General features: G+C 37.6%; 1 protein-coding gene across 1 annotated transcript; it reads right to left on the minus strand.

Annotated features, from left to right (window-relative positions):
* Positions 1-654: 654 nt before the first annotated feature.
* Positions 655-10,736, minus strand: LOC145694009 (uncharacterized). The gene is made up of 2 exons (XM_081770154.1): positions 10,548-10,736; positions 655-1,272 (listed from the first exon to the last, which is right to left on the minus strand). Exons 1-2 carry the CDS (start codon positions 10,669-10,671, stop codon positions 1,067-1,069), a joined length of 330 nt encoding a protein of 109 aa, XP_081626280.1. The 5' UTR covers positions 10,672-10,736; the 3' UTR covers positions 655-1,066.
* Between the last annotated feature and the right edge of the window lie 1,819 nt (positions 10,737-12,555).

Raw genomic sequence — 12,555 nt, forward strand, 5'->3', positions numbered from 1 at the left:
AGATTCCAGAGGGGGCAACATTATCTAGGGGTCTGGTTACCCTCTACTCCTATGCTCATTATGTGATATAGAGAGAAGTACCAGAAGGGTTAAAGTTTGATTTTCCTTTATATATTCCGAAGTACTAAGGCTATTACAATGGAGTAGTCTACTTCAGAAACTAACAAAGTATTTTAGTTTGAATCAGTGGCGACGCGTCAGAGAACTCACATCAGTAAAAATTATAATTTTTTCATTACGAAGGGGAAAACATTTACCTAATGTCCTAATGATTGTGCTAATGAAATAGAGCATTGGGCAAGTTTCCTTCTCTTAGCTTGCAGTGAAGCAAATGTAATTTTTACGAATGTGACTTCCCTCCCAAACCTCCAAGGAGTTACTATTCTGAGTAGTTACCGTAATAATACATAGGTCTATACAGGGCCGTGCCGTGGAAAATCAGCGCCCGGGGCGAGAGTATACGACGGTGCCCCCATACATATATTCCAAGCATTTTTCCTATCTTTTTCCTTTTTCTCCCGAATTTTTCGCCCCCCTTACTTCGGCGCCCGGGGCCGTCGCCCCGCTCGCCCCCCCACGGCACGGCCCTGGGTCTATATATACTAATTAGAAATAATTCGAACACAAAGCAAATTTAATAAGAAAACATGAGGATGTGTAATATTTTCCATTCTTATTAACTGAGAAAAATGTTCATAACAGCAAATAAATTACAAATATGCTCATTAGCTTGCGATTCCAGTTGTATTCAGGTTCCTGCCTTGTCTATCATACTCTTCATGTGTAAGTGGCTACAATCAAATCTTTTACAAAATTTTGATGGGTTTTAAAAGACAAACACATCAGCTGAAAGTTCTTATCCCAGTTACTTTGACTTCCTGGTAAGCCACTTAATATTAATGCGGCGTATTCATTAATCCAAACAGAAAGATCTTTTAACTCCCCTGGTTCCAGAAGTTACCACAAGGTTTAATCACGAAACAGGATCCTCAAAACAAGCAAATCTGTTTTTAACAAAAGAATACTATTTTGAAAGTAGACAGAAACAAGTGCCAACAACACTCATTCATGATGCTAGTTTAGATTCGGCTTCACTGAGCTTGCTTTGTTCCTTTTCTAGAAGAGATTTTAGTTTTTCTGCTACCATTGGATCAACTCCGTGCGGTTTCCATCTGGTCTTTCTACCTTGTGGCATGCCTTCGCCCGCTTGAAGCGGGTCAGGAAATCTGCTTAGATCGCCCGGAATAAGAAAATCACCATTATGTAACCTTACTAGAGGTGAAAAAAAAAAAAAAGAAACAAATATTAATAAATTAAAAGTATTACTGAGTTGCTATACTAATTTACCGTGAGAGAACTATAACGCAGATTTCCAGTTTCTTTGCATATGATCTGGAAAGTATTTCTTTAATTTTCAACATAAAAATGTGTGTGCAAAACCATTTTTACGCTTCAACCAGTGGTATATATACTGTATATCGCATAATAAAGACCATCTGAAGTTAAAATTTCAATTTCAGAATGTAATGAAAAAATACTAAACACATGTGTGCTATATTTCTACAAATGAATCTATCTGATGACTTTCAACTTAATGTAGTAATTATTATAAATAGTAGATAGCAGCTATTGTTAGACATGAGCGTCCACAAGAAGAGAGCGTGACCCCCTCTCTAGAATTCAAGTGAATCAATAATTTGAATTAACTTTTCAGGCACGAGCAATATTTTCTAAATTTAATTTCTTTATTTCTTTAAGTTTTCAATTTCTCTTATAAAAATGCATATTCAATGATATTAGGTTGTCAGCAAAATGCAAAAGCATTATTATTATTATTATTATTATTATTATTATTATTATTATTATTATTATTATTATTATTATTATTATTATTATTATTATTATTATTATTATTACTATTGCTGAAAACAATGCTATTAATACATTGCCGGAAAATAAAATTGCAACACCATGAAATTGTTTTCCAATCTGAACCACATTTATTCCATATACTGTACATGGTACGAATATGAGATGATCACAATATTAGCTCCTTCAGTATATTATTTTGGAACGGTACGTCTATTATCACACTACCACCACCACTTTAGTACCGTGTATACCTTCCACGAACTGCAATACAGGCCCGGATTCTTGCATGCATTCGATCATAGAGATGACGGATAGTCTTGCGGTACATTCTGCCATGCCTGCTCGATCTGGTCGCGCAAATCAGCAACAGTTGTAGGTGGACGTGGAACAGTTGTCAGTTGTCGACCTATAATGTCCCATACATGTTCGATAAGATACAGATCTGGGGAGCATGCTGACCAGGGAAGTCAGGACACACCTTGTAGAGCACGTTCTGTTGCACGGGCAGTATGTGGCCGGGCATTGTCTTGCTGAATGAGTACAGGGTACAGGACCCTTTTGTTTCAAGGAAGGCAGTAAAACCGGTTCTACCACCTGTTGCACGTAAGAGGTGCTTGACAAGGTCCCATTCACAAACACTAAAGGTTAGCGAGAGTTGTAGCTGATCGCGCCCCACAATATAACACCTGGGGTGGGACTACTGTGTCTTGCACGCACGCACTGTGGGAGCAGACGCTCTCCAGGTCGATGACGCACTCGCAGTCCACCATCACTTGCATAGAGAGAGAATCAGCTTTCATTGCTGAACACAACAGAACGCTATTCCCTCCTCCAGCTGCTCCTTTGCTGACACCAGGCCAACCGTGTACGGCGATGATGTGGCATCAATGGCAGACGGGCAATTGGTGTGTATGTCCGAAGTCCTGCCGCTAGTAATCTGTTCCCAATAGTGCTTGTGGAAACTTCAGGGGCGACATTTGCTCGAATGTTGGACGTGGTAGCTGTATGGTCTGCCAATGCCACCCTCACGATACGCCGATCTTGGCGCATCTTGGCTCACGTCCGTGCTACGAGGACGTTCAGAATCTTCTCTGCGGATGTGGGAATGGTTTGCTATCCATCGCTGCCAATACCGCTGCACCACAGATGCATCACGGCCAACGTGGTTGCCGATGCGACGAAAGGACCAACCAGCCTCTCTAAGGCCCACAATACGACCCCGTTCGAATTCATTCATTTGACTCTATGGAGCACGATTGCGTCGTCGTGGCTTGTCTTGCTTGTGTTTACTGTGTGAGTCACTTTCATGCACCTGCTGAGCTTCGGCCTCTGCTAATTCACAATACAGACTCGGCACAGGTGGCAGAAATGTCCCTCTGTGGCGCTGCTATCTGTTGGCCGAAACTGTTACACAGTTAACCATCTACTTCAGTATCACCAAAGAACCCAATACTGGAAGCACATCAATCTCCCTAATGTTTTACAGGGTGTTACAATTTTATTTTCCGGCAATGTATCAGAAACTAGTCCCTTGCGACTTTTTTCCACATCCTTTTCGATCCCCCATCCCTTACTGAACTTTATATGCTAAAAGGCTAATAATAATAATAATAATAATAATAATAATAATAATAATAATAATAATAGACCTAATGATTTGTTGAAATACAGTTAGAAAGCGTGTGAATTAGTCAGTGGTGCCCACCCCCCTTATGTCTATGACGCACCCCCCCCCCAATTGTCTATCCGTAGGTGTTCTTCCATGAAAAAAATCTTCTTTTCGATTAATTTTACCCCCCCTTATCAAACATATTTATATAGATTTTAACCCCCCCAAATATTTCAATGACGCAGTTTGCGTCATAGCCCCCCCTTGTGGGCACCCCTGAATTAGTGCATACTATGTCCGCAGTAGATATGAAATTCTCTTGATGCAGAGCATTTATTCACTAGAAAATACTTAATTTGATTAATTTATTTACTTATGATTTTAATTACATAAAGAAATCGAAAAGTGCCACAATGGAATCTAGATTCAGAATAGATTAACGTATAGTCTGGTTGAACAAAGTCATACATACAAAAATATTTAAGGCAATAGACAAGCGTGCTTGAAATATGTTCATGTGAATTTTGTTGCAGAATGTGAGCTAATTGGAGCACATTGTGTCATGAATAATAGAATGGATAAATGCTACAGAAATTCCTAATCGGTTTAAAGTGTGGAGTCAAGGAGCAACCCCTTCTCCCCCCGTGGACTCTGGAAAGTTATAACAGCGTCTAGCGTCTGTTAATACCATCCCTAAATCTTGAAAATAAATACTGTACCATAAACAAAATAAGAAGCCATGATGCAACAGTCCGGCCAGATAATGCATATTCAACTGGACGATGTGGTCAGCGCATCGATTTCCAGAGTGGTTATTTTTAGCTTTCTAGATAGAATTGGCTACAAATTAGGTTAGCTAATATCCCAAATACCTTATAAATGCGAACAGTAGAAATTCTGTTTTCCTTCCGGGATTACTAAATCTAATATTCCTTGCAAATTACTTTGTTACGAAAGAATCATTGGAGCACTAATGCGGGAACAGTTTTTCTAGACTTCTTGAAATTTTGCGATAAATATAGGCTATTCAGGTTTTCTTCCAGAAAATTTTGTCCGGGGGAAAGGTGCATCAAAATGTGAGGAGTTTGCACTGGGACAATATATTTACTAACTGATAACATAACATATAATTGTAATTTAATATACCTATCTTAGCTCTAGGTAAGCGGTTGGCCAATTCCGGAAAAGTAAAGACCTCCCGGAACTATGCTTAGAAAAGAAACATTGGACATATCCACAAGATTTTTGAATGAATACACATGGATGTTCGATAACAATGAAGATTTGAATTTACCAGTTTTTATACTTCTGTTGTACTCTTTTTTTTATTGATGTTAATTTCTAAGAAAAAGAAATGACCATACTTAAAACGCTACTGATCCTTCGAACTGCTTTAAAATTATCTTTTCTCTCAGTCAAAAAGTTGTCTCGTTCAAATACAGATACATATTTGATCAATCCTACACAAACACCTTGTAAATTTATTCTGTTTCGAAATTATTTATCACTCGAATTTTGTGTAAAAATTCAATTGTTATGATCTCATCTTGTGAAAGAGTTATACATTTAAGGCGCCATACACTATCGTACTTTCACGACACAACAATAAACTTTTTACGCCTCTTTTTTTAGTAGCAGTCAAAACTCGTATAGTCAGGGATGTATGGGGCATATACGGCAGTATATAATGTACACCCACCCATTTATATATTTGTAGGCCAGCGTATACTTACCTTAAATTTACGAAAGAAATAAGTATACGAGAATTAAGTATACGTATATGTATATTTTTTAAACGGTCGAGTGTATACTCACCAAAAATTCTAGCATTACATAACTGCTTATGGGGATCAACGTACGTACTCTTAGCGCACATACACATTTTAATCTAAATTTTAATTTGAAGAAGTTTCTACATAATACTGTATACCTCGTCTCAAGGCTCTAGCCAGAGAATGAGGAGTTGTGCTAGGCCTGACCTAAAAGCGTCAGTGTCTTGCCTATTAACTTCAATTTTTAGAATTTTCTAAGTTTGATAATTTATTATAAATTTTTATTTTCATGAAAAGCGCTTGTGCTGTATGATTAAAAATACATAAAATTATAATTCGATTAAATTTAATTATTTACGTATTACTCATTTAATTTGTGTTAAATGAACTACTGAGAAGCCGTTTTATCAGAATGTTAAATACTAAAAATATCGTGGAAAAGAATGGGAAAGGAACTGGTCCAGATCTTATTGAAGATACCGTAACAGTATTTACCTGGTTGTAATTAAGAAAATAAAGGAAAACCCCAGGATGATCGGCGCTGGGTATCCCACTAAGATACTCCTGATTGCAAGATGATCGCGGTACGGAATAATATACTTCGCAGATTTTTTGACATATCTACATTCTGAAAGCAATTTTTTAAAAAATCTATAAATTCTAAAACAAATGTACATATATAAACAAATAAGTTTGATTCACTTTCTAAGGTAACGGCATCGTCATTTATTTTGTGCTTACTAGAATGAAAGTGAATAGTTTCAGTGAAATAGTGCAAGTTTTCGATGTTGGAAATAACAACATCAGTGAAAGAGACATTGCAACGGTTTGGTGTCAAGTGATGAAAAGTTGGCATTTCGTTTTGGAGTATTGCTCATGATAAATCGAAAGTTTGCGAAGACGTAACAATACTTTGCCAGGTACCATAATCACTGGTGATTTCACGAAATTCCCACATGACCGTATCTTATCGTGTTCAATGTAGATTCCCAGTATTTTCGTAATACGACTCCCCCAGTGTATTGAAATCCCCCCACGGAGAAAATATGAAATTATTGGCCATAGTAATCGTTCAATCTGTAAAAAATAAATAAATAAAATAAAAAATCATCGTTGCCTTTCTTCTCAGGATAATTTTGAGTCTCATGAATTATACTAAACGGACTAATATTTTTCTTGAATAACAACAGGGACGAAGAATTCAAACCTGCGATTAAAAGAAGAAACAATGTGCTAATGGGTCATTCTGTTATTACTGGCATCATTTCAGATAACTCTTCTGAGATTTCACTTCATTTTATTTATTTATTTTGAGTTTGAGCTCTACGTCCTTATAGAACACTAAGGTTATGGACAGGACCTACTATTAACATGGGCTACGAATCACGATCGGGGATTCAACCGGTCCAGTTGGCGTGTGCACGGATCATCATTTAAGATCCCTAACAATATACTTGTAGATCGTTCCCCACCCTGCTACCTTGCCTCCCATAGCGTTGAAAATGAAATATTTCAGTTTAACGTCCCACTATTATCCCTGTTAGGCTAAGGAAGACGATGATTAAGGCAAGTGAATGATGATGAAAGAATTAGTAAAATGAGAAAGTGGGAGGAAACGGAAGTACCCCGAAAAGACCCATGGACATTGTGTTGTCCGTCACAAACTTATTTGTCGGGGATTGAACCAGGGACCTCACATAAAGGTAAACACTCTACCACTGAGCCACGTGACCCCTCCCCATAGAGTTGGATTACAGGATTACGCCATCGGTCTCAGCTGTAAACATATGTATTACAGTGAATCTTTTATGAAACTATAAATCAGGAATTTATAATTGAGATTTGAACAGAATAATGCACTCATAAAAACAATTAGAATTCTAGACCCTTTTTTTAAAAAAAAAAATAAATACTTTTCCTAGGCCTTGAACGAATATTTTATTAAGAAAGAACATCGTAGAAACAACAATACCTTCTGGGAAATCTAGAAACAACATGTTGCTTGCAAAAGTACTGTACCGGTATATACCAGTATAAGCGAGTTACAAAGTAGATTTTTTAAAAAACTCATTTGAATGTAGCAGAGCAAATATGATCATAAATTTCTCTACTCTTACTACTTAGATTACATAAATTATCCATGGTAACTTGCTTGCTAAGAGAAAATGAAATTGCATTTAAAAAAGGAAGAGAATAGTAAAATAATAATATGGACTGTTTTCTCTCGTAAGCACAAGGGCAAATAGAATATAAATTTCAGTATATTAATTACCCGTTCTTCGCGAGGAAAAAATAATGTTTATGCAAAATCTTTGAAAGTAACGAAATGTGTGAAATATATAACGACGAGCAATGTCTTGGGCATTGCTTCTATTGATTCTCAGGCTAGCGGACATGCTCGATCTTCGCATGGGAAAAATAAGGTTCCCATGCCGTAAACGTCGCTAACACCTGCTGGCCGTCTTGCCAGTAAATGTCGATCGTCGATATAGCGACTCGTCAAATGATTGCCGCTAGTGTGCCACTGGTGGCAGGGTTTCGTGGAGTTGAAATAGATATCTAGAGTATTGATGTTGAAGTTACCACCGCGTAGCAGCGAGAACTTTATTTTGGTCCGCGCTCTTTCGATTCGTCGCGGAGAATCGCGAAGGGACCAACACAAACTATCGCCAGTCATGTGCATGCGGTTATTATTATATTATTACTTTTTCTTGACGAATTGTTTCTAAAGTGAGCTCCAGGAGTAGACAGCAACTCCTGTTTGTAAATAATGAAATTACAAATCTTGAGATGAGTGCGTATAATTCTATGAACTTAGATGGCAACTGTAGCCGATCATTAGAAAGTGAATAAGGGAGAAATATGAAATAAAGTAAATAGACGTGCGCATTTTGTTATAAAATTACATGGCGAACGCATTTTATCTGATCCCAAACGGTTATCGTCGAATATACACGGTTAAAGGAGCACTCTGATTGGCCAAATTTAAAAAAGCTTCAAGGATTTATCCCTCTACAAGGGAGGTTTTCTTCACCGTCTCCTAGCGAAGTCGAAAGATCACGCGTCTAGTAATCACAAGGTTGGTAGTTCGCATCCACCCCGGGGTACTTTTATTTTGGTGCTTTTTTAGACTCGTCTTAATGTAAACAGATCACGCATATAGACGATTTAATATATATTTGGGGAAATGATTTTGTAATGCATTGGCATTTTATCGCGTCTTTGCTGCTGGTGGTATAATTTTCAAAACGGAAGCGGAGCCACCGCGAATCGTCGCTGCGGGGTCTCCAATTTTTGGCGAGATGTCGCTGGTTGGCCATCGGTGGTCCAGTGACGCTCACGGCATGGTGTTAATGCAAAAGAATACTGAAAATACTGAAATACTGAAAAACGGTAGAGTTGCTTACCTCACATGCACTGTCGTTCACTATGCCCCTAAACATACCATAAATTTTGAACCTACATCCCCCGAGTCGAAAATGGAGAAAACTGCTTCGTACGCGGCTAAATCTGGTGAAGATTTAGGTATCTGTACACAAAATTTGGTGGCTTTGGGTGACTTCTTTCTATGAGAAAATCTTATGACAGACACACACATAGATACACTCATTCTGTTATATACAGAGTGTCCCACAAATGGGTTTACACTGTTTGAATGTTAATAACAGAGGATATATTAAAGCTAAATTGATCAAATTATTATTATTTGGTCCTCTCATGACTGGTGTGTGTAGCCATTCATTTGTTTTGTTTTTCTTAATTTTCAGTTGAGTTGCTAGTAGTGACAAGTAATTGGCAAGATGGCTGGGAATCTTTCCTTTCAGCAACGTAAGGGGATTTTAAAGTGTTTCTGGAAATGTAAGAACATGAAAGAAGTGCAAAGACGATGGCGGGCAGAATTTGATACTGCGTCGCCGTCACGTAACAATTACGAAATTACGCAACAAGTTTGAGAGAGAACTGTGCCCAGGATCTGAAGAGGGAATTATGTGGTAAAAAGAAATCAGTAACGGATGAAAGAGAGGTGGAAGCAGTGTTTACACACTTTCATAAGATATCCTCCAGAATACATACGGCAAGATTCACGTTAATTCGTTGTGTAAGCAAATCAGGTGTTCGCATTTTAAAGCAAGCAAAGGAAACCCTACATTCCAGGTTGCTTCACGCAATCAATGAGGACGATCCGGATAGGCGGCTTGAATTTTGTGAATGGATTTGCAATAATGAACATTTGAATGTTTTCATTGTTTGGTCTGATGAGGCGACTTTTAAATTGAATGAAACCATTAATCGCCACAACTGTGTGTCCCATGTTATGGAAAAACGAGCTGTTAATCTTCCATGTGCAGGCCCATATTTATATATTGTCTGCCCCTGTGCTCTAGATAATCCCCCCCCCCGCACAAACTTGTCTCAAACAAGGAAACAAGCTGTGATTTTGCAAACATACCAACTTTTGTTGAGTAGCAGTTTAGGTATTATAAGTTAGAACGTAATTCTAAATGGACTAATTCTTTCTGTGGTGATTATGATACAGTGTTCTGTCCGAAGGCAGGTGTTTGACCTGAAGACCCCTAGGTAAGGTGAACCCATGGTAGTTTGTCATTGGCTTCCATGGGATGATGATTACGTGCTAACGGCGGGACCTACAACTTAATTTGGGATCCGAACGACTTGTGTGCCCACCGCGAATCGAACCCGAGACCCCTTGATTACAAGGCAACGAGTTTAACCATTCATGCATTGCATTCTCTCAATACTGGTATGTAATTTATTGATGTAGGTTTTAATTTGCTGTCCGGAGAAAATGAATTCTATTAATTCTTAATCAACCGTTATGCCATTTTTATATTTCATAATTTCATTTGAATTACGATTGAGGAATTAAAAATACTAGGAATTAAAAATACTCCTGTTTATATAATTTAAATTGCCTAACTTTTTAAAACGATTAAATACGATTCGCTCTTCACTAGAAGTCTTTTATTACATTATTACGGAAAAGGATCGCTGATACATTTTATCCCTCTCCCCCATTAGCTGGTTGAAATGTCCCTACATTTTGTTTTAGAAAGAAGGCAACCCTACTCCGCAGGACTTCCCTTGATTTTGGTTCAAAAAAGTGCATCCACCGGGAATTGAATTTGGAACTCAATCTTTCTATTCCAAGGTAACGTTCTTGAAACTGAAGTAAGTTGTGGTCGGGGACATGACACGCCAAAATTAAAACATCAATATTCTTCATAAAAATAACAGAATGTGTAAATAGGTAAGTTCAAAAGAAATATAAATACCTGGGATCATGTGAGGAAGCATGTTTAGCTCTATCCATTCTTCCTGCTCTGACATCTCGTTCCCTCCCAAATTACAGCAGTCTCCGAAACGTCTGAAGAACCTCCTCAGACACGTAAAACACATTGTCCAGTCACCAACGAAACCATTATGACACCTTTATGCATTAAGTCCTCAGTCGGACAAGTCGTTTCCATTGTTACAAATGTAACAAAACAAATAATAACAATACAGAAGTTGGATATATTTTCTCAAATTTGTCCCAGTGGCGGCTAATGTTAGTGTTGCAGCGTTGCGCAACGACCAAAGTATTTCAAGAAAAAAAATATTATCAATAGTAGTAAAGAATAGAAAAAATACCTTTTAATACTTGCATATATACACTTTAAATAACATATTTTTTACGGTACTTCTGTAACTGTCCGTTCCGTTAATCCGTTTTAAAAAGCGAAAAATAATCAGTCACGGAGTCTCTATATTGTGTTGCAGCGAGCATACAACGACCAGATTCCTTCAGCGCGGGAATTGGAGCAAATGTTAAGTCTCCTTTCCCCTATCTTAAAAGTTAAAGGGACTGGTCGTTGCAGTGCTTCTGCAACACAGCACGGTTTCCAGTGAACGAGAAGGTTTTTCATTCTAAATAAGATTTCTGAATTTTTTTTCACTAGCAATTAACAAATGGAATTTGTTTTTATGCTTTCATATTTTTAAATTACGGGACCATACTAAAGCAAATCAATATAATGGCAAAAAAGTGATTGCAGAATTACAAAATAAGAAAGAAAATATCTAGTAGAGGAGAAAAAAATGAAAGTAGACCCGCATTTACAAGTCAATTCTTAGCTTATATTGATAATGAAGGCTTCTTCTACAGTAATTTGTGAATCAAATATTAATAAGTCAGTATGTAGAATCGCTCCCCCCCCCCTCTGTGGATAGTATTTTACTATGAAGATATTTCCTTCATAAAATAAGTATATTTTATACTCTTGATAATTTCCACATAAAACTGTATGATGGGGAACGCCACATTGAATTTGGGACTAGTTAGCAATGCTCAGGAGCGTAGCCACGAGGGGGGGAGGGCACCGGGTTCGGACCTCCCAAAAATTTCGAAACTTGACTAACATTTGTAGACTTTCTTAACGAACTATACTTGTTTAACAGAGAAACGATTGTTGTAGGTTAAATATTTTATTTTACGCCTCATCATGTACTCTTCTTATAAAAATAATCGTTCTATCATTTTTTCTAAAAAATATAGATGACAGTAAGTAAGAATTACTTATCGTCTTTTCGGGTGCAGTATAAGACAGGTTCCATACTATGTAGACGTATTGGACCTCCCTCAAATACTTTGGACCCCTCCCAGTTAACATTTCTGGGTGTAGAATTGGCAGTGCTGTTTGTTTTGATGTTCTTTGATTTTTTGGCTTCTCTTACATGCTGATCCTTCATCTGGCGGGTTTCGAGGTTTCCTTTCCAGAACATATCACAATGGTAAGCATTGTTACGCTTCATGTGGAAGTATATTGTGTTCATTGTGTATTGCGTAACAAGCAAGACGGATGATTTGGAATGTAGATTTTTCTTTTACGCACGTGTGTGTGTGTTGATGTATGAATATGTGACATTCGGAATTCATATACCAGTACCTATTTTGTATCAGCTGTTTTGGTTTTTAATTATTAGGTTTAATTTTATTGTGTGTGCTTTAATTCTGTAAATTATAACCCGTCTGGGTTCGATTCCCTCGTTCGGGCACTAAAAATTTTCGTTTATAGTGGGTTTAGTGATTAGAAAGAACGAGTAATTCACTCCGCTATTAGTGATAGCTAGAATAAATACCGAGCAAACCTCCAATTGACCACGAACCAACATGAACTTAGATTGAGGTTGCACTTGCGCGTTCTCACCGTCTTCGGCACGCCCGTTAACATTTACGGAGTGAACACAAGTACCTGAATGTAATACCCACAATCTTGGTAGTAATTCATACGGTAGTGATTC

This window comes from Thermobia domestica, chromosome 9, assembly GCF_964235325.1.
Source record: "Thermobia domestica chromosome 9, izTheDome1.hap1.1, whole genome shotgun sequence".
In the NCBI taxonomy this organism is placed as follows: Eukaryota; Metazoa; Arthropoda; class Insecta; order Zygentoma; family Lepismatidae; genus Thermobia; species Thermobia domestica.